Source organism: Amblyomma mixtum, chromosome 1 (assembly GCF_055824585.1).
Source record: "Amblyomma mixtum isolate Tamu chromosome 1, ASM5582458v1, whole genome shotgun sequence".
NCBI lineage: Eukaryota > Metazoa > Arthropoda > Arachnida > Ixodida > Ixodidae > Amblyomma > Amblyomma mixtum.
Window position 1 is genome coordinate 168,621,438 of NC_143012.1, and position 22,748 is coordinate 168,644,185.

Consider the following 22,748-nt stretch of genomic DNA (forward strand, 5'->3'; position numbering starts at 1 on the left):
GCCAGACATGTGTCATCAGTTTCCCTAGGATTCTGGCAATTTCCCAAGTCTACATAACCAATGAGTCGTCCACTTGGACTGTCCAAGTCGCACTTTTTTCTGATAGCCATGCCATCCATCATTATACAGCAAAGCTTTTCTCTGTCATTTTTTTCTCTGAATCTTTCTTTCATGTGCTCCAAGGCCTCATGAGTGAACCCTGGCCAAGCATCCACCACTTTAAGCCATGTCCGAATTGTTTGCCGGCTTGGCATTGGGAATATGCTGGACAGGTAGTTGTAGGCGCTGGGGGAGTGGTAGTAAAGTGTTGTTGCAAACTTCTGCAGCTTTTCACTTCGCCCTGGTGGTGCTTTTTGTATGTTGGCACTCCAGTTCATTACAAGTTCTTTCGGAAGTTCTCCAAATGATTCGAGTAGCTGTTGTCCTTCTAAAGAAAGCAAGTTTTTCTCTTTCCTTTCCTTTATCAAGCTGTTTAGAGTTATCAGTTTTGCTTTTTTTTTTCAGCTGTTTCTTTGTGGCCTGGAGCTTCCGCGTTGTTTCAAAAAGCTTCTTGCTGGTACTCAGAAGCCTGGATTTCGGAGATTGTGGTGTAAAATATCTGTGGTCATCGCTGTAGGGTTTCTTCTCTCCATGAAGCCGAGGAGATGATGCTGCCTGTAATGGAAGAAAAGCTACTGGTACATGTATAGCAGGTACAACGGAATTGCACCTTTGCTATTTTAAGCAATATTTCTTTGACCAGCCAAATTAACAGAGAAGCTATTGGTGTCAGCATACTATGATGTAGCCTCCAATGGCAACAGCAGTGCCATTTTAAGTTTGCGATCTAACATCTGATGTGAGCCCCATACAGAAATGGACTTCCATGCTGAAGTGGTACTATCTAAGGCAGAGCAAGTTTCACATGTGCACATATGGCCTTCTCGGAATGTGTTTGTTAGCTGCAGTCGCCTCTTCGGAGTCTTTGTTTCTGTACTGGCTGCAGCTTCACCATCACGAGAGGGAGTAAAGGACACCTGGAATAAAAAAAAGTCCCTTACTTGTGGGCCCTGGCCATTCCGCTCATTGTGACTTACCAAAGGGCGCTTGATTGGGGACTTTCGTGTGGGAGTAACGCCCTGAGAAGGCGTTTTGGTTGCCTGCGTGAGAAAAGAGGAGAATAACCGGAGGAATAAGCACTATCGCTGCATGCCTCTTACCTGCGGTCGCCTCTTTGGGGTCACTGATTGTGAAGTGACCGCAGCTTCAGATCCACGGTGGGGAGTAAAGGTCCCCTGAAAGAAAGACAGCCCATCACTTGCTGGCACTGACCAATCTGCCTGTTGTGCCTTACCAAAGGGCGCTTGATTGGGGACTTTCGTGTGGGAGTAACGCCCTGAGAAGGCGTTTTGGTTGCCTGCGTGAGAAAAGAGAATAACCGGAGGAATAAGCACTATCGCTGCATGCCTCTTACCTGCGGTCGCCTCTTTGGGGTCACTGATTGTGAAGTGAGCGCAGCTTCAGCTCCACGGTGGGGAGTAAAGGTCCCCTGAAAGAAAGACAGCCCCTCACTTGCTGGCACTGACCAATCTGCCTGTTGTGCCTTACCAAAGGGCGCTTGATTGGGGACTTTCGTGTGGGAGTAACGCCCTGAGAAGGCGTTTTGGTTGCCTGCGTGAGAAGAGAGGAGAATAACCAGAGGAATAAGCACTATCGCTGCATGCCTCTTACCTGCGCTCGCCTCTTTGGGGTCACTGATTGTGAAGTGACCACAGCTTCAGCTCCACGGTGGGGAGTAAAGGTCCCCTGAAAGAAAGACAGCCCCTCACTTGCTGGCACTGACCAATCTGCCTGTAGTGCCTTACCAAAGGGCGCTTGATTGGGGTCTTTCGTGTGGGAGTAACGCCCTGAGAAGGCGTTTTGGTAGCCTGCGTGAGAAAAGAGGAGAATAACCGGAGGAATAAGCACTATCGCTGCATGCCTCTTACCTGCGGTCGCCTCTTTGGGGTCACTGATTGTGAAGTGACCGCAGCTTCAGATCCACGGTGGGGAGTAAAGGTCCCCTGAAAGAAAGACAGCCCCTCACTTGCTGGCACTGACCAATCTGCCTGTAGTGCCTTACCAAAGGGCGCTTGATTGGGGACTTTCGTGTGGGAGTAACGCCCTGAGAAGGCGTTTTGGTAGCCTGCGTGAGAAAAGAGGAGAATAACCGGAGGAATAAGCACTATCGCTGCATGCCTCTTACCTGCGCTCGCCTCTTTGGGGTCACTGATTGTGAAGTGACCACAGCTTCAGATCCACGGTGGGGAGTAAAGGTCCCCTGAAAGAAAGACAGCCCCTCACTTGCTGGCACTGACCAATCTGCCTGTAGTGCCTTACCAAAGGGCGCTTGATTGGGGACTTTCGTGTGGGAGTAACGCCCTGAGAAGGCGTTTTGGTAGCCTGCGTGAGAAAAGAGGAGAATAACCGGAGGAATAAGCACTATCGCTGCATGCCTCTTACCTGCGGTCGCCTCTTTGGGGTCACTGATTGTGAAGTGACCGCAGCTTCAGCTCCACGGTGGGGAGTAAAGGTCCCCTGAAAGACAGCCCCTCACTTGCTGGCACTGACCAATCTGCCTGTTGTGCCTTACCAAAGGGCGCTTGATTGGGGACTTTCGTGTGGGAGACTTCAGATGTGTCGCTGCCTGAGAGAAAGAAAAAAAATGACACCAGGTTATTACTCGTTTACACTACTGTTCCAGAATACAGGCAGGTGTGTGACAAACTGATTCTGAGCTGTGAATGTTATTTTCTAGAAAGAATAATTTTATCTGAACTTGTCAGTGTATTCACTGTTTGCACCCTCTACCAGTTGTTTACGCTAGCGCTTTTTAGAATGCGGACTGCATTATGCTAATATACTACAGACATTCAGTCATCATAACCATATTATGGTCATTACGATTCTTACTTCTGAACAAGGTTGCTATTGTTCATACATTTTTTTTTGTTATGCTCGGGGCAACCTTTTTTGTGAATTTTTCAAACTACCTCACACATTAGATGTAAAGACAGTAGGTAGTAAATAAGAGAATGCTCTGGCTAGGAAATTAGTTCACTGCTTGCTGAAATTTCTATTCGTTATTGTGGACTTATGTCTACAAAAAGATGGGTGATTGAATACAAGCTAGGAGGTATTACAACTCTTTTGTTTTCAAATATATGAGTCAAAATCGTAGTATCAAATTGCGGTAGGACCACATTCGGGGACGTTTTGGCGCTGCCATAGAGAAATATTTGAATATTTGCAAGTATAATGCACATATAGTTTCCCTTTTGTTGTTATTTACCTGTTGGCGTTCTTGCAATGCAAAAATACTCGGCACTGCGTCAGGTTTCAAAACCCTCCTGGTGTGGCCGGTATAAAAGGATGACGGGTCAAAATGCTGAGAGCAGATCAGCGCCCTCGGGACAAGTTGAGACAGTGGTAACTTCGTTGCGACCAGCCACCTGCTCAGCAGTTCCCTGTTCTTGTGAGGAAACCTTAAAAAAAGAGGTTAATCCGCTTGGTGTCATCCGCCTTTAGAAAGAGGGTCCGGGAGATTTTCGTTCATGGGCCTTGCAGTACGGCCCTGTAGCTTTCATTAAGGAATCTAAAACCTATCGTGAAAAGTGCAGATGTATCATTTGGTGCGTTTACTCACAGGTGATGCGAGATGCCCGATCCTTTTGAAGCTTTTGCCTTGCATACAACACACGAAGGAGGCATCGCGGTGCATGAGAGCGCGAGTAGCTCTTTGCCCTATGCGACTCCTTACTTAAGTGCCTTAATCGCAGTTTAATCTCCCTAACCAAACCGAAGCCTCACTCCCTAAAGTTTGAAACCGGAACTGAGCGTCTGCTCGTGAACGTCGTTCCGAATCGCCCTAAAATAAATAAAATGACCGCAATAAATATTTTAAACATCTCAAAATTTGTCGAAAATTGTGTAATTTATGTGTAAGAGTGGTATATGATTATTTTTTTCTATCACAACTTTCTGAACTTGTTCAAAGTTTACCCAACCTTGACTTAGGAAGAAAAAAATGTGCTGGACACAATATAGTGTTGTAAGATGGCTTCCAAGATGGCGACTTACATGCGTGGACCGCTTTACTAGCTCAGCTTTACCCCCCGGCCCGCGGGCTGCCAGAGGCGGATAATCGAAGAGGCCCACTGTGGTCGCCAAACTCGTCGACTTTCAACGCACGCAGTCTGGCAACATTGGTAATACTATACTGGCGGCCATCTTTATGTTACGCCAGCCGGATCCATGCTGGAACTCAGCCGTGGAGAGACCGGTGCTTCGCCTTATCTGTTCCCAAGCGTTCTCTCTGCGCTGGTGGTCTCTGAAATCCAGCAATTTGGTGTTGTATACACAAGGGTGTTGTTTGATGGCTTCAATAAACCGTTCCATAACGATATCCGGCGCAATTTCAATGTTTGGGCAGCTCGCACCACTCGCGCTGGCAACCGTCATTTTTCTAAGCGCAATGCATTGTGGGTCGACGCGGTCGGCGGCGCCGGCGCGAAATTGGAACAGGTGCCAAATCTGCGCCGGGCCCGTCGGGGCACACCGGCAGCCGCCGGTTGCGTTGGCCGCTGCAGTGCGTCGAACTATAGACGGAACTGTTTTCACCAACGCAACGCAGCGTGCGCGCGCTCGCTCGCGTGCGTTAAGGCCCATCTCCATGGACACATCCAAGGCGCACCAGCGCAGCGCTTACGCGCCCAGCGCCGCACCGCGACAAGCGTCAGTAAACATATGCAACTCGATGGCCTGTCGCTGCTACCGCGCTCAGCTCGGCTCGGCGAAGCAAACGGCGCGAAGGGCCGTACCGGATGCTAGAGAACTGCGTTCTCTGATTGGTTACACCGACCGCAAACCAGCGAGCCACTTCCTGCGCCGGCGCGAGCGAGGCGCGCGCGAGGCGCGAATATCTGACATGGACAGATATTTGACAAGCGTCCGCGCCAGCTCGCGTCTGCGCGTCGCGCATGCGCAGACCGGCTCCGGCGTACGCTGGTACGCGTAGGCGCTGCGCTGGTGCTCCTCGGATGTGTCCGTGGAGATGGGCCTTTACGTCGTACTGAGACGTCGCGACGCAGAAAGGAATACGTGCAACGTATCCTATGCGTATCGCAACAATATTCACTGCAATATTCAAAGGAGTGGAGGTCACGACATCGCTGCAAGAGTTCCAAGCAGCAGTGCTTACTTTGGATTGCCGAATGCCTCAAACACTGGTCTCCACATGATGAGATTATAAATTCCTTCAATTGTTTCGAGTGCACTTGTGCAGTTCAGTAATAAAGCCTAAAACTTACACTCTCACTTTAACCGGGTCTTGAATATTTGGGGGCCGGGTTTTAAAAAATTCCTATGCAAAATCTACTACCCCATTCGAGCTGAAATAACGTTCACAAAGCAGCAAAATGTGGTCTACGTTATCTGATAAGTGATTCAACACCGGTACTTGCCTAGATTTTCCGGAATGGACGGGAAACTGCTCTCGGCGGCGTGCACAATTTTCGCAGAAGCTAGTCGAGAAGCTGCGTTGACATGGTGCGCTATCTGTCGAGCAGCGAGGCAACCGCCATCTCCGGCAAGGGCGTTTGCGCGCTTGCTTCGCAGGTGCAGATCGTCTGCTCGTTGAAGATAATCCCACACGGAAGAGTCACCGCTTCTCTTACTAAAAACCGTAATGGAAATACGACATCAGCAGCATTAGAAACAATAATAAATGTTAACTCGTCGCTTGCTCTTACGCTATGATTCCGGTGCCGTCAATTTCTGGTCCAATCTGGTTGATCATTTTCTGTGGTTCAACGTCTGGAAGCTGCTCATGGGCTATGAAAGAGATCGTAGTGGAAACACCTGAGACTAACACGCACTTACATCGAACAGTACTCAGGCGTTGATGTCCAAGTGTTTGCTGTGATTTATACCTCAAAGTGTCCTCCGGTGGCGTCAATACATCTTTGCAATCTTTCCTCATATTCTTTGAAGACAGATGCCCTCATGCGCTCCGTGATTTCTGCACAAGCAGCCTCAATTCGCTGCTTCAGCTCAGAACAACTGTGAAGTCGGCCTCGGCTGTACACGCGGCTTTTTAGATAGCCCTATAAAAATAATCGCATGGAGTTAGGTCAGGTGAACGGTGCGGCTATGACATGTTGGACGAGCCTCCACCCATCCACATGTTAGTGAATGTTGTATCCAGCCAGTTGCGGACACTTCTGGCGTAATGAGCAGGAGCTCCGTCCTGCTGAAATATGCAGATCTCCTTCTGCATGTGTACTTCTTCCAGCTCTAGCAGATTCTTCTGCCGCTGCACTTCCAAATATGATTCGGCAGTGACGGTGTCCTCAAAATAAAAAGGCCCTAGCGAGGCCCCCGCACCACAATCCACACCAAACCATGATATGTGGGGTCTTGTCGTTCGTGGAAAAGAAACGAGGATTGTTTTTTGCCCAAAACCGTGTGTTCCGTTTGTTGATTTTTCCATCCAGGTGAAAAATGGCTTCATCGGTGAATAATAAAAAGTTCAGATGTCCCCGGTCTTGACTTATTCATTGCTGTCCCGAGTGGCAGAATTCAAGCCGACGGTCTCTGTCGTCTTCTGAGAGCGCTTGCACAGTTTGCATTTTGTACGGATAGGAGCCCTTGCGTTTCATCGCGCGAATTACCGTTGACAGGCTCACTCCCAACAACAGCGCAGCCCACGTACAGCACACCTGCGGGTCCAACGAAAATGCAGCCTCAAGGGCATCTGCAATGCTGCGATGTGCTGCCCCTTTATCACTTCTTTCTTTCTTTTTGAGACAGCCTCTTTCTTCGAACATTTTCTTCCACTTTAGCAGTGACCTTTCAGAGGGAGGACGACGGCGAAATTTTACCTTGAATTTCGTGCGCACGCAGCGAACTCACCCAGATTCAACAAGTCACGACACAGCTGCCGCCTTTTCCATCGATGAAAATGAGCGCATATCTCTGCAGCGCACAATGCGTTATAGGGCGAACACACAAAAACGTTCGATCTTCCCTCGGGATGAGAACAGAACAAGAGTCGTCAGAACAGATCAACAGTCGAAAGCAGACGGTGCCGGAATCATAGTGGAAAGAGCAAGCGACGAGTTAACATTTATTATTGTTTCTAATGCTGCTTTGTAGCATTTACACTACGGTTTTTAGTAAGAGAAGCGGTGACTCTTCCTTGTGGCATTATTTTCAACGAGCAGACGATCTGCACCTGCGAAGCAAGCGCGCCAACGGCCTTGCCGGAGATGGCGGTTGCCTCGCCGCTCGACAGATGGCGCACCATGTCAACACAGCTTCTCGACTAGCTTCTGCGAAGATAGTGCACGCCGCCGAGAGCATTTTCCGCCCATTACGGAAAATCCAGGCAAGTACCGATGTTGAATCACTTATCAGATAACGTAGACCACATTTTGCTACTTTGTGAACGTTATTTCAGCTCGAATGGGGTAGTAGATTTTGCATAGGAATTTTCTTAAGAGTGATTGTATACGCACGACGTGATGCGGTTGAGCCATCTGACGAGAAAAACGAATATCAACTTTGTTTCTCCGTGGCCTCCGTGATCTGCTTCGGATGCGCGCCGCTGTTCTTTGCTCTATCGCGGAGGCAACGGTCCCACTGCTCCGTCCCAGCCGTCATATGACACTCCACGTAACGTCCTTGCGGTCGCATTTGTGTGTTTTTTTTTTACTTTTCTTTTTCCTAACTGCGGGCCCGAGAGGAACGGCGGAGGGAGTGGTGAAAAGTCGTCCGCTTCTACGCAGCGCGTTTGAACTTGTTTGTTGACGTCAGTCTTGTTTACAAAATTGTCAGTCCAATGTTTCCAATGCTGCTACAGCCTTGCTGCGTCCGGAGCTAAATGTGTGTGTGCGTGTGTGTGTGCGTGCGCGCGCGCCTGTAGCCTGTACAGACGCGTGTTCCAGAATTACAAAGCCGCTAATAATCGTTCTTGGCCGCCTAGACGCAGGCGCATTGGGCGGCAGGCGCCTCGGGCGCGACCGCGAGCGCCCGCACCCCGCGCGCGAGCGCTGCTTCGTTTTAGAAGTTTCAATGATAGGCGAAATACGAAACAGAAAGAAAGCAAGCAAGCGCGCACTTATACTGCCGCTACACATGTGTAGCGGCAGCTCCCAAAGGCGATGCGCTCGATGGCAGGCTCGACTACGGCGATGGCAGGCTCGACTACGGAAAGGGACGCCGAGGGTGGCTGCAGCCGTTGGGAAGGAGTTTGAAGCTCCGCTGCGGGACGGGCGAACTATAACGAAGGTGGTGAGGGGGAAAACCACTTGCTTAGAAAAGCAAAAGGTGCACGAAGGTCAGCAGCACGGGGGCCGGCTGCCGAATGCCGCGCGGTATCTACTAGAATAGTTTAGAAGAGGCAAGTGGTGTACCATTACGAGAGCGCCTAGGGCCCGCCTCGAAGGAAGCGAAAGACTGGAGGTGGCGGTGAGGGAAGGGGAATGGTTCAAACAACGTTATAACTCTGTCGTCTTGCACTCGCGAAAACCACTCAAGTTACAAATTTCCGAACTTAAGACTCGCGTCATGCAGGCAAGCCGAAAAAGTGCTCGTTCACAACGCTGTATTTAGTAACGAACAGTGTATTCGTTCTGACTCGGAAAATCTCTGAACGCTTGTTTCGCGAACTTCGCAAAGCTGTCATACTTCTCCCCTAAGCAGATCTCCATCACAGCAACGCCGAAATGCCTGTCGTCCACGCTAGGCCATTGGCGATCTGGTGGAGGCCGTCGAGCATGGATGGGGAGAAAAAAAGAAAAAAAAAAGCAGCACGCGACTACGCGCGGCGAGAGCGAACGCCAATTTTCTTCGCTAGACGGCGCAAGCGACCCACGTCGTGCGTGTACAAACCTCCGGTCGGCGAACACGACGTCGTGCGTATACAATCACTCTTTTTTAAAAAAAAAAACCCGGCCCCCAAATATTCAAGGACCTCTACTTACTTCGTAACGACACAGCAAAGAAATTACCTTTGCCTATTAAGGTTTTTCAGGGGTCCGTGTCCAAGCGTCTACCAGCGTAAGCTCCCGAGCGGAAAAAATACATCTGCAGCCACCCTCGACCCTGAGTGCATACAAAACTCACACACGCAAACAAAACCTCGAGCGCAGAATTGCGGTTAATGTGCAATAAGGTCTGCACGAAGCAAGCTCATAAAGTGCGGTGCCCTAAGAAATACATCTCTTTACGCAGTGCAAGCAGCCCTGCAGGTCTGGAAAACGGAAGCGTCAGGGCCGATTATGCATCTGAAAGTGGTGCACTTCACTTATGACATATTTAACGATTACGGTCACGCGAGCAACAGCCAACGAAGAGTTTCGTCGTACAACACTGCATGTTTTTCAGAACAAATTCAAAATGAGCCGTGCAACGCAGAGAAGAATCTCGGCAAGTTGGTACAATGTCATTTTAAATTCACCAGCGCAGACGCGACATGAAGTAGACACGAGTCGCACGGCAGGCGCTGGGCATACAAAACTCACTCACGCAAACAAAACCTCGAGCGCAGAGTTGCGGTTAATATGCAATCAGGTCTGCACGAAGCAAGCTCAAAGTGAGGCGCCCCAAGAATTACTTATCTTTACGCAGTGCAGCCAGCACTGCACGTCTGGAAAACGGAAGGCTCAGGGCCGATTATGCGTCTGAAAGTGGTGCACTTCACCTATGACATATTGAACGATTACGGTTAAATATGTCAACCGCCAGCGCAGAGTTTCGTCGTACTACACTGCAAGCGAAATCCAAAATGAGCCGGGCAACGCAGAAAATAATCTCGGAAAGTTGGTACAACGTCATTTTAAATTCACCAGCGCGAAAGGCGCGACATGAAGTAGACAAGAGTCGCACGACAAGCGCTGTAACACCGCAGGCAATTCAGGAGATGCAAACTCCCTGATGATCACTGGAAATGACCAACTCTTAAGTGCGGTGAGGGCGTAGTAAACCCATTATAAACGAAAAAAAACAAACGCTGCCGAGGGGCACGATGCACCCTTGGTTTGGCGAATTTCGAGACAGCACATTCCCAAATGCGCGCTAGGAGAAGTTCTGCGAGCCACATATCAACACGAAACAACACTTGCCTGAACCCAGCCCGTCTGCGCGTTTGAAAACACGGCTCCATAGCATAGCCACTTTGTCTTCAGTCCAGATTGTAGCTCCACGAGGGTCCAGCGCTGCCGAACAACTCTGTATCACAAGCACACAGGCAGCAACGTCCGACTAGTCACGCACACTTCCGCGCCGACCACCATCTTATCGCAAACTGCACCGCTCTATTGGCAAGGAGCGATCTCAACGCCGCTGCGCGGGCAGCGCCAGCCTCCCGGGCAGACAGAGGTCATGTGACATGCTTGACTGGTAACATGACCGGCGGCCTTCGGCCAATAGCTCGCTCTCGCCGCCGCTGCTCCTGCGCCGACAGCGCTCTTTTCTCGCTTTCTCTCTTTCTCTCTCTCTGTTTTTGCTCTTTATTCCATACGGTCCTTCTCTTTCTTTTCTCCTTCAGCTCCAAATTTTACCGACCAGACGGAGACAATTTGCTGACTTTCGACTGCGGCAGAAGTGTCAGAATTAAACGGCGTACGGCAAGGGTGAGTCAACCATCACCACAGAGGGGCCGTTCTTGACGCTACTCCAACGGAACACCTGCAGCCACTTCTCGCTATCGCCAGCTACTCTGGAATTCAAGTGCGTGCAAAAAGAGGGCCCACACCAACTGCTCTTGAGGCCTCCTCTTGGGATTTGACAATAAGCTCACGGCGGTGGAAACCGACGCTTCCCTCGACAGTCCACCGCCCGTCCTGGGCTGCTCGCGCAATGGGAGCGCCATCGTGACTCGCCTCGCCGGTAAACAACGTCCGGACGAGGTCGCCCTCTTTAACTGTCTCCGCGCCACGTCTATTCAAATTGTTCAATTTGATCGATGATGAACGACTGAGGCTGCTTCTGAAAAGTAACGCCATTCAGCATGTGTCAGAAGAACTGCACCTCAGTACGGGATTCCATTTTTTGAAGCGAAAAGCTTCAATACTATGGTCGGAGCCGAGCTTCGATCGCGTATGCCGTGTGTAGTAGTAGTAGAATAAATTTATTTTCCACCGATGTAGAAGGCCCCCTACTCCCCGCCCCTGACGCGCAGGTTCAAGGGGGGAGGGGGGGGGGGGGGCAGCCGGGCCCTCCGCGACTAAAAACAGGTGAAGTTGCAGTGTTTCTTCGCGGCTTCCGTCACCAGGCGGATGACTTGTTGCTGTTCGGCGGGGTACTCGCTTCGCAGCAAGGCCGCCCAGGCATCTCTACTTTTAATGTTCTTCCTGACGCCTGGGGAGTCAGGACATTGCCAGATTATATGATCTCTCCGCAGATTTTACACTTATCATCAGGTCTATCGTACATTCGCGTAGGGACAACCAGACTGGATTTGGGAAATTCCCACTTTGCAGGCGTCGCCAAGCGACCTCTCTGTTACTTAATGTTCGGTCCGGTGGTGGCAGAGACCTTTTTCCAACTCTGTAGTGCTCGACGATTTCAGTGTAGGTTTGCGCGCGCTCATCCAGTTCTCGACAGTCGGGGGGATCTACGGTTACCCGGGAGTAGAGAGCTCGGGCTAACTCGTGTGCTGCCTCATTGTCTGGGACTGATTCGTGTGCGGGGGTAACTTGCTAAAATTTGGTTTGCCTCTTTCGAGACCCTTCCTTTGCCGAAATTCCAGACTGCCGTTTTGCTGTCGCTAATTATGATCTTTGCTTTCGATCCAACGCATGCGAGCGCTATTGCAACCTCCTCAACTGTATCTATGTTTTCGCTTCTATGCATGTGTCGGTGGCTGGTGCGCCACGGCCGTTGACCACCGTGGAGAAGTCTCCCCCAGCTTTCCGCTAGCGGCGTCTACATAGGCAACTTCCTCGGGTTTCTTATTTTCCATGCGCTTCGTAAGCGCTTCCGCCCTTTTTGTCTCCGTTCCTTGTTATAGGTCGCATGTATGTTTTTGGGAAGAGCGGGGTACGAGTATGTTTTCGCAAAATTTTAGGGGAATATCTGTTTTGTTACTCGCACCCCTGTCTGATTGCAGCCCCACACAGCCCAAGATGGTTCTGTCCGTGTTAGTTCGGCTCAATCTTTCTAGCTGCACCATATGCACTGCTTCCGCCAATTCAGTCCAATTATTATGCACCCCCATTTCGAGGAGGCGGTCCGTTGAAGCAGTAATGGGAGGCCCCAGCGCCCTCCCTCTGCAAGCACCGCCTGGTAAGTGCGTCTATTCTTTGTTTTTCATATGTCCTAATGTTCAGATATGGAGTGGCATAGCATATGCGGCTGATAATGTAGGCCTGCATCAGTTTCTGGAGGCTACGCTCTTTTAGGCCCCGACCCTTTAGCGCGACTCTTTTGAATATCCCAGTTACCTGTGCGGTAATTGTCTAGCTTCTTAACTGTGATACCTTTGTATCCGTCGGCTTGTAGGAAAAGCCCCAGGATTTTAATCTGTTCGACCCTTGGCGTCGTTTGACCGTCCACTGTGATGCTGAGATTTATTTCGCGCTTGCGCCTGAGCGCTTTTGCATTCTATATAAGGAGTTGAGATTTCTGCGGAGAGCATGAGAGGCCCCTCTCGGTCGCATAGGACACGAGAAAGTCCGCTGCTCCCTGCAAGCGTTCCTCTATGCTCGCTTCGCTGCCCTGGTTGATCCAGAGACTGACGACGTCCGCGTACATGCTGAATTTCCAATTTTTCACTTCCCTTAAGGCTGCCGGTAGGTCTTGCATCGCTACGTTGAAAAGGAAGGGGGAAAGGACCGATCCCTGCGCCGTACCCCTGCTCCCCAGTCGGATGGTAGGGGATTCTATGTCCTGAAATTTCATTTTGATTGTTCTGTCTCATAGAAAGTCCTGTATGTAGTAATATATTTTCTTACCAACCCCAATATCTTGGAGGCCAGCGTGAATCGCTGCGTGTTTCACACACTATCGAAGGCTTTGGTCAGATCTAGGCCAAATATCACCTTTACATCTTTGGTTCAGATTCTACTATGATGCCGTGTTTTAAACGGAGCATCACGTCCTGTGTGCACAGGCCGGGCCGAAACCCAACCATTTCGTGCGACCACAAGTCGTTTTGCTCCATAAAGCGTGTTACTCAACACTGTAAACAAAAATATACCCAAAAGGGAGTAAAAAGGGTGGCGGCCACCCTTTTTACTCCATTTGTGAAAACATTTACTCCATGAGTGGGGAGTAAAAAGGTGGACTGTCCTCCATTTCACTCCCATGAGGGAATAAGGGAGTAAAATGAGGATTTACCAGAATTTACTCCAGTCTAGAATGGGAGTTAATTGTGCCAAATACACCACCAGTGCCGAAATGGTGTAAAAAAACACCAATTTGCGCAATCCGCCCCGCCACCTAGCGTCTCGTCTGCTTCTGGTCAGTCGTCTGATAACGGCGGTGAGTGAAGACCGCTTGGTTACCATCGTCGCCGGATCTCTGCTGACTTCTGCTCCTTCACGGGCGCCTGCCGCGGTACAAGATATCGGCTTGTCACCGTTTTCCGCTACAGTACAGTACATAATTGAATTGCTCCTGTGAAGCCTCCAGTGCTCTAACCATACCTAACTTTCCTTGGTTTGTGTCGCCACCCCGTTACAGCCCCCGTTTAGGCCTAATTCTCACAGGCTTTTTTCAGTGTGGTCCTCGCCATGTGTTGCATGATCATGGAACTGTGATAGAACATAGTGTCAACGCTGAGCTCTTGATTGAGCTCATGAGGCCACATTTTTCCTAAGCCATGTTTAACTCCAAGCCTTAAAGACGCGAATATGAAAGCAAGCACTGCCATTCCAAACTACCATCAGGTGTATTTTGATTTTTTCTGCTCTGGTTTTGGGTCAAATATAGCGTGGTGCATGACCGTGAAAACTACCCAGCGTCTCCTTTTCAGTTTTGAACTCCTGATTATAAGGTTACATCCCTTTATCTACGAACATGGCCAACGAAACGAGCTCGTACAGCAAAAGGAGACGACAAGCAGACGACTCCTGCCGCGTACGCCGCCGCTGGGCTAGCAGACGGCGGAAAGAATGCGTGACGCGGGGTCTAGGGCAGCGCAGTTTCCCAAGTTGGGTTAGCGGCGGCCCGCAGAGCTACTGCCCGTTTCCGCCGCTGTCACTGCTGTAAGAGTGAGCCTGACTGAGGATAAATAAACATGACGCCATTTTTGGGCTTCATTTCTGTGGGTAGTGAAAAATTTCCTCCTTTTTCACTCCAAAATAACTCCCTTTATACTCCACAATAACTCCCTTATATAAGGGAGTGAATAAAAAACACCATACGCATGGAGTAAAAAAAACCTCTTTTTGGGTGTGCGTTAGAGGACAAGCCATTTACTCCCTTTTGGGTGTTTTTTTTGCTAACAGTGAAGGACAGCAAGGGTCCGTTTGTAGAGTAAGACCTAATTCCCGTGTGTCCTTGCATAATCGCCTTTCTTTTGGATCCTGTCTGTTGTATGTCAAGAGAGAAAACCAGCCAAAAAACACGGACACAAGAGAAGGACACAGGACAACGGCTGGACTAACAACTGAATTTTTGATTGAGTACAGACCGCCAAGTAATCACCACGCATGCGCCAAGGCAAACACTCAAACATCACTCAAATAATAAAATTCTTTTGCCGTTAACGATGTATCGACGGCGAACTGACGCAAGCATGACCATGTTTGGCAATCTGGAAAGCCTCAAAGATTTCACGAGCCTTCCGTGTTTTTCCGTAGCCCAGGATGGTGATATCCACGAAACGTGGGGAACATTTGCCGGGACATCTACTGCAATACAGAGCAAGATTACCATCTTCACCAGCGCCGAGTTTTGTTCTGTGCTTGCGCAACCTCTCGTTCACAGAGTCCGCCGTCTGACCTATGTAAAATTTTCCACAGGTCAGTAGGTCGACGGGTGTGTTCTGCGAGTTGTCAGATATGTTGATGACTTTTTAGTGCTTTTAAACATCGGACCTAATGACTCCTATCAGATGATAGTTGAACAAGTTTTCGGTGCCTTTAGGCGCTGCTCATCCCATTTGAAGTTTACTCACGAATTAACAACTAACAATTCCATCCGTTTTTTTATACTTGTTGTTAACCTATTCTGGAGAAGGCCACGTGTGCTGAATGTACTCACCAAGAACAAAAATAGGGCTGCCACACTTTGACTCTAACCACTCTAAACTAGTCAAGCCAGGTATTGCCAAGGCTTGTTTCCATAACGCCGTGAAGAAACGTTGCTGCCACACCGTGTCAACCAGTGTCAACGCAAGCCCATCGTCTGTCTGATGCAGGCTTGCCAGCAGAAATGTTGAGAGTGGTCACTGAATCCGCATTAAAGGAGATGAACGGCATGGCCAAGAAGGGAAACAATGATGCAACTGACAAAAGGAAAAAAGTCCAAGTCATGCCTTATTTGCACAAAGTGACGCACAATGTTAAGAAAGTCGCCGAGCGCCAAGGGGTCAATTTGTTTTCTTCCGCGCCAGTCAAGCTTTCAGGTCTTTGTGCCCGAATCCTGCCTGGCGGAAATAAGAAGCTTTGCACGACCAAACATAGAACTGTACACAAAGTGCCGGACCGAAGTGATCTACAAGAACCCGCTGACCTGTGGAAAATTTTACATAGGTCAGACGGGGGACTGTGTGAACGAGAGGTTGCGCAAGCACACAACAAAACTCGGCGCTGGTGAAGATGGTAATCTTGCTCTGCATTGCAATAGATGTCCCGGCAAATGTTCCCCACGTTTCGCAGATGCCACCATCCTGGGCTACGGAAAAACACGGAAGGCTCGTGAAATCTTTTAGACCTTCCAGATTGCAAAACATGGTGACGCTTGCGTCAGTTCGCCATCGATAGCGTTAATGGCAAAAGAATTTGATTATTTTAGTGATCATGTTTGAATGTTTGCCTTGGCGCAAGCGTGGGAATTACCTGGTGGTCTGTACTCAATGAAAAATTCAGTTGTTAGTCCAGCCGTTGTCCTGTGTCGTTCTCTTCTTGTGTTTCCGTCTTTTTTGGCTAGTTTTCTCCCTTGACATGCCATACCAACAGGCCCACCATTCTGCCCTGCTCCTGTCTGTTGTAGCGTCATTCTTGGTGGGCTGCGTTAGAATCTCCAACTATCACCAGGGGGTTGGTTCCTGCTGCCTTTATGGCTTTACGGAGAGAGGGAGAAAAAAACTTTATTGTAAAAGGAATTCGGGGCACGCCCCAGGGTCCCCGCACGACCCCACTGCAGTTAAGTGTTTTGTTCCTAAGGTCCATGTGGCGGGAAGAGGCGAAGGGTTCTGGGCATAGGGCGCATGGCGGATTGGGGAAGGAGGGATGATACTGGGCTATGGTAAGGGGTGAGGGGAGAGAGTGTGTCTGTAGTCTGCGCCAGTGTGTTGCTTGTTTATTATCTAGGGAGGGGTGCGGCGGGTGGTAGAGCTGACGTGATGCTCTGTAGGCATGCGTCAGCTCGCTGAATGAGTGCATGCGCTCCTTCGTGAATCCCCGATCCGAGGCCACCTGAGCCTGGTTTAACGAACCTCGGGCTAAAAGGTTGGCGGCCTCGTTTCCGGGATTCCCGGAGTGCGCATGCACCCACACCAGCTCCAATTGGCGGGGTGGGTGTGCATCGGGCGAGTCCAATATGCCAAAAGCAGGGACATGGAGTCGGCTTCGAGCAAAATTTAGGAGCGCAGGTTTAGAGTCACTTGAAATGTACCGGGCTTCCGTGCGGGTGATATCAAGTGCAATGGCGGCTTCCTCTCCAGCCTCTCGGGAGGTGTCTGGAGGTAGTGTGAGGAGGGTGGATAAAGAGGAGTCCACCACAGCTGCTGTCGCTTCATCATCCGTGCAGGCAGCGTCCACACATACGGCGTCCGGCTCGGAGCCGTACGCTCGATGGAGTGCCTTCCCACGGGCTCTGCGGCGCTGCTCATGGTGCGACGGGTGCATATTCCTCGGGATCGGCCTGATGAGGAGCTGCCGGTGAAGGGGTCGTGGGATGGCGAGGAGGGTTGTGTCGTTGGCCGGTGTTCTGATTCTGAGGTAGTCCAGGATATGCCGACCTGTGGTGGTTTGTGTGAGCCTGATGTATTGGGGCTGTCGGTGGGCCTCCACCAGTTCCCCGATGGTGTTGTGGAGGCCCAGGCCTAGTAATCTGCCTGTGGGTGTGTTGAGGGGAAGATGAAGTGCTACCTTGAATACCTTGCGAATCAAAGCATCCAAAGGATTTGTGTCATGTTTGGATAGTTGTAAGTATGTGGTAGTGTACAGCACACGGCTGAGGACAAAGGCATGAACAAGGCGACATACGTCGCGCTCCTTCATGCCTCTATGATGTCCCGAAACCCTGCGGATGAAGTGCAATAACGCGCCTACAACCTGCTTGAGTTTCTTGAGGGTGGTGGTGTTTTTGCCATCGTTCTGAATGTGCAGGCCCAATACACGGAGGGTGCCAACCTCAGGTACCGGGTCACCATTCAGTTGAGTGGCAATGGGGGAGCGGGGACAGCGGTGGTTCTTAGGCCGGATGAGGAGCAGTTCGGACTTCTCCGGGGATCAAGACACTCCGATGGTCCGTGCGTAATTTTGGGTGAGTGCGGCTGCTTCCTGTAAGGTGTTCTCTATGCCGCCGTCACTGCCGTGGGTGGTCCACAGGGTAATATCGTCGGCATAGAGAGTGTGCTTCAGGTGGCGAATAGTTGCGAATTTTCTGGCGAGGGGGATGAGGGTAATGTTAAACAGAAAGGGGGAAAGGACGGACCCTTGAGGGGTGCCGATGCTCTGAAGCGTGTAGGAGGGGGAAGACAGAGGGCCGAAGTGTTTCTCAGCCATGCGGTCAGGGAGGAATGCTTGAATGTAGGCTTACGTGCGCACACCCTTATTCAATGGGGTAGGGTACTCATGATCGCCTGGTGTTCAATGCAATCAAAAGCTTTGGAAAGATCCAAAGCTAAGACTGCCGTGGTGTGGCCTGGAAGAAGCGGGTCAAAAGGTCGTGTGTGAGTTGCGGCATGGGGTCCTGTGCGGATAGATGGGGGCGGAATCCCACCATGCTATGCGGGTAAAGATTGTTGTCCGCAATGTGAGTTGTGACTCTCGCTAATACAACACGCTCAAAGAGCTCCCTGAGGCATGAGGTTAGCGAAATCGGGCGAAGGTTTTGGATGGTAAGTGGTTTGTTGCGTTTGGGTATGAATATTACCTTCGCGTGGCGCCACGTCTGCGGGAGGTTACCCTCCCTCCAGCACTGGTTGAAGTATTTCGTAATCTGGGTGATCGATCGGTTCTCCAGATTACGGAGCATGAAGTTTGTGATTTGGCCTGCACCAGGTGCGGAGTTGGCGCGGAGAATCCATAGGGCCGCTCTGACTTCTGTCTCTGTGATGTCGGTGTCGAGTGTGGGATTTGCTTGTCCTTTGTAGTGGGGTAGAGGTGTGGGGGCGCCTGGAGAGGTGTACATGGATTGAAGTGTGTCTAGGAGGGTGTCGGGATCGTCAATGTGTTCGCGTGTGAGGCGTGTCACGTGGTGTTTTGTTGCTGATTTGGTGTGTGTGGGGTCAATGAGGTATCGGAGGAGTTGCCATGCGCATTTGCTGGACAGGTTTCCTGCGATGCCGTCACATATCTGTCCCCAGTTGGACCGGCAGAGCTCCTCAGAGTGTTGTTGGATTTGTGTCTGCAGCGCGGCCAGCCGATTTTTAGTGTTATGTTTGTTGCCTTTCCAGCGTTCCAGGAGGCTGTGATAAGCCTCCCAGAGGTGGGCTAGGCGTTTGTCGAGTGTAGCGGTTTCGGTTGTAGTTTCAATGTGTCGCGTGTTGTGGTGAACGTCATGCTTGAGTGATTGCACCCGTGCGTCGATGTTCTCAATGGAAGTGTCTGGGAGGGCGGTGCGTACAGCGCGAAAGGCATCCCAGTTAATGAGTTTGTGTGTTGTATTTGCGTGACGGGGTGGTTTGTATGGGACAGTGATTTGTATAATGTAATGATCACTGCCCAGTGTATGTTGTGTTCTGTTCCAGGTAACACCGCGGATGTAGCGGCTCAGCGTCAGGTCCGGACTGGTGTCTATGCTGACACTGTTGCCGATCCGGGTAGGCGTCTGAAACGTGTTGTGCAAAGTGAGTTAGAGGTTCTGCAGGAGCAGACAGAGCCTGCGACCTCGGTGTGTCGTGGTTGTGTATCCCCAGTCAGTATGCTGACTGTTGAAGTCCCCACCGATGAGTTGGGGATATCTCCCTGCTAGATGATGTAGGTCTCGCAGAAGTGATTCTAGCGAGGCCATCGGCTGGGACGGGGGGGGGGATATATGTTTGCTATAAATATAGAAGGAAGTGAATGTGTGTGATGTATAAGTTCAGTGATCACGCAGGGCGTCTCAGACGAGATGTGATGAGTTTTGTAGGTGAGGCTGCGGTGGACCATTGCGGACGCCCTGGATGTGTTAGTGGTATCTGAATGTGTAGATGTCTAGCTGGTGAGGGTTGCCTGGTGTGCATTCTCCAGAAGGAGAAGCATGTGGGGCATGGGTGTGATGATGAGAAGAAGTTGTTGCAGAGGTGTGCGCTTGGCCCGGAAGCCGCGGCAGTTCCAAGTTAAAATGGGGAGATAATTAGTGCTGCCCCCGCCATTTTGGATAGTGGGGGGATTGAGGAGGGTAGTAAGACGTGTGTCAATTGGTATGTTTTGCTAAGGAAAAGTGGTTTGTGCTTGTGGAGGTAGGATGGGGGTAGTTGAGGGGATTTGAAGTGGGTGAAGCGATGGGTAAGACTATGTTCCAAGAGTTCCACCATCTTGGTAAGCATAGCGTCCATACGCTGCTGAAGTTTTTCGGTGAGGGTGGCGGCAAGGTGATTGAATTTGGCCTCGAGGCGGGCGTCTAGATCTTTTAGTTTAGAAGAGTGCGTGAAAACGGACTTATTTCTTCTGCGGAGTGCTGCGACCGAGGGACCTCACGGAAAGGAAACGATGCATCTCTCTCATGTCTCCCCGGACACCCGAACCGCACCGTAAGGGAAGGAAAATGGAATGAAAATTGGTTTTAAGGAAACGACGATCTCTCATATCTCGGTGGACACCTTGAACCGTGCCCTAAGGGCGTTAGAGAAAATGAAATGGAAATTGGTTTTAAGGAAAGGAAATTCCTGTCTCTCATATCTTGGTGTACACCCGAAAGTAATGGACACCACAGTACAGAGGGCAAAACGCATGTCTATAGAACACGCTCTGAGCGTGTTTCGGGCGTAACACGCGATAACTAGCCATAAGATTTGGTTAAAAATGGTCTGGATGTAAACATGTGCTATTAAACTCATAGAATCTCATCGCCATTTTTGGCTTTCTTGGTCGCAGCGGCTTTGGGAGCTCCGGAACACACAGTTTGGTTGTTCTAGGCATGCGTTTTGCCCTCTGTACATGTCTCTAAAGCACCCTTCTAAGACAGCACCGTATTCACTAGACGCGCCTTTTTAACCGCGCCGATTTCCGTCTCCTCCGTCTCCGTGCAGGCAGTGTGTGGACGGCCGAACGTCTCCGCCTTTATTGTGGCGCTCCCAGTGCATTGTGCGCGAACTGCGACAGCCATGGCGTCAAACCAAGCGTAACTGAAGCTTTTCGCTTGTATATGCAGGCTTAACCAGAGCTAAGCCACTGCCTAATTTGTTGGTGTGCCATATGCGGAAGTATTTCTAAACTTCTCGCGAAACCAGTGAACGCGCAGCGGTCACGACTATCATGGCGTCTAATGTGGCATCCTCGAAACGCACCCACATTGCTCAGCAAAGATCGTGTTCTCGCCATTAAGGCGGAAGCGTTTAATGCCTCTTCGTTGTAAGCAGGAGTTGTGACAAAAATGTCACGCTTTTCAATTCGTCGAAATGGGCGTGACGTCACAGTGCGCGAATTTCAAACGGGGCCAATCGTACTTTGGCTAGTAACTATACAACCAATTAATGGACCGTATGGTGATTCTCCAAGTGGGACTAAGTTTAGTTAATTGCATAATTAACCAATTACCCTAATTAACCTTTATAGTCAGACCAGATAAATAAATAAAACCGAGGAGAAAATTGGTTGAGTTGGGGAATCGAACCCGGGTATCCGGAGTGCTAGACGAGCACGATAGCCACTCCGCCACGCCAGCTTTTTTTTTCTTCAACATGGTATTTATTACAGTGATGTAATGTTCTATGTACATGAACTATATACAAGCCATTATGAAAACAGTGTTAAACAATACATACTGAAAAGACCATGCACCAGAAAAGGGGAAATGCAGAGCACATCACTAATAGTGAGTGCCACTCGGGTTCGTACTCTGTCTCGGCATACACGTCTCTTAGATGAACAACCATTCGACTGAATTGTTCCTTTGTAGACACAACAGGTTCGCAGTGTCTGTCCATCATGCGGGTTTTCCAGAGGCTGTGCAGTCCAATAAGAAAGAACATGTCCAGGGGTTCATCAACAAATGGCAGCGCAGTGAGATAGCGAACAGAATGTGGAGTCAGATTAATTCTTTTTTTCGATGGTTTGGCATGAACAAAGGCGCGTCTAGTGAATACAGTGTCTTCGTTCACTCCCATCTTCCTCCCTTCCCGTTACGGCGAGGTTGTGGTGTCCACCGAGATACATTTCCTTTCCTCAAAAACCAATTTACCGATGAGCTAGGCGTAGAGCCGAACGGGAGATGGCGTACTGTGGACTCCCTGGCAGCGTTGCAAGGCGCATTCGCGTTCCAGGTGAAGCTTAACATCTTAACCACACACCAGTAACACAAGTTGCAACACCGCGCTTAAGGCTTCCGCGTCACGGCACTTTAGATCAACAAAGTGCCCCCTGAATTTTTCCGTAGTATTGCCACTTTATTTTGCAGATGGAAGCGTCTGCATTGTGCGTCTGCATTGTGTCTGCATTGTGCGTCTGATTTAGTTGGCACTGAGAAGGCTGTTCTGCTCTTGGCGATCTACAGGTGCCCGTGTATAAATATCGTCTTAATCGATGGCAATGAGGTTCACTTCTTTCGAAGCATATCTAAACGTACCAGGAACTTTCTGGGCGATTTTGTGCCATCATCAGTGAAGCGGATCGAGTATTCTGCACGATGGTCCGGTGTTGGCAGTGGCATGGCACAGCAGAATAGTACAACGCACTTCGCGTGAGCGGTTGTTATCTGCGCTGATCGGAAAGTTTAATATGACGAGCTCTGGATATCTGCATGCTTGTTAGTGAAAGATCACCACATATAGCTGTATTCTAAAATACATTTATTAAGGCGAAAGCCTTTCATGCCACATACTGTCGTGACCAAGGAATATTAGCAAGTGTGTTTGCGTATCGCCGCCACTACTTAAAAAACAACTGTGTCGAGGCTGGGAATCGAACCAGGGCCCTTGGCATTTGATGTGGAGGCGCTACCCCTCCGCCACGAAGTCTCAGGGTTTGAGCATGAATAAAGGCGCATCTAGTGAATGCATGGGTTTCATAAATAACTAAATATATAAAATATATAATATAAATGACAAAAAGAAATCAAAATAAGGAAACAAAGAAAAAATTAAAAATATAAAAATAAACTCTGCAAAAAAAGTGCGCCAGGAAACGCTTTCGCCTTGCAGCACTTTAGACAGCCAAAGTGCCCCCTGAATTTTTATTTTTCTGGCCGTC

The 22,748-nt window shown here is 49.9% G+C and overlaps 1 protein-coding gene across 1 annotated transcript; it reads right to left on the reverse strand.

Moving 5' to 3' along the window:
* Window positions 1–219: 219 nt before the first annotated feature.
* On the reverse strand, window positions 220–3,729 carry LOC149369735 (uncharacterized). The gene is made up of 12 exons (XM_089576268.1): window positions 3,665–3,729; window positions 3,311–3,503; window positions 2,612–2,665; window positions 2,482–2,556; window positions 2,359–2,421; window positions 2,225–2,299; window positions 2,066–2,164; window positions 1,845–1,907; window positions 1,588–1,650; window positions 1,334–1,396; window positions 1,077–1,139; window positions 220–285 (listed from the first exon to the last, which is right to left on the reverse strand). The coding sequence occupies exons 1-12, from the start codon at window positions 3,727–3,729 to the stop codon at window positions 220–222; spliced, it is 942 nt and encodes a 313-aa protein (XP_089432394.1).
* Between the last annotated feature and the right edge of the window lie 19,019 nt (window positions 3,730–22,748).

Bases quoted from the DNA above. Each gene is read 5' to 3' on its own strand.
- LOC149369735 (XM_089576268.1), bottom strand. From the start codon at position 3,729: ATGCCTCCTTCGTGTGTTGTATGCAAGGCAAAAGCTTCAAAAGGATCG. The intron at 1,908-2,065 runs GTGAGGGGCTGT...TTTCTCACGCAG, and splicing joins AGATTGGTCAGTGCCAGCAA to GCTACCAAAACGCCTTCTCA. The intron at 286-1,076 runs GTAAGTCACAAT...CCACTCCCCCAG, and splicing joins CCCCAATCAAGCGCCCTTTG to CGCCTACAACTACCTGTCCA.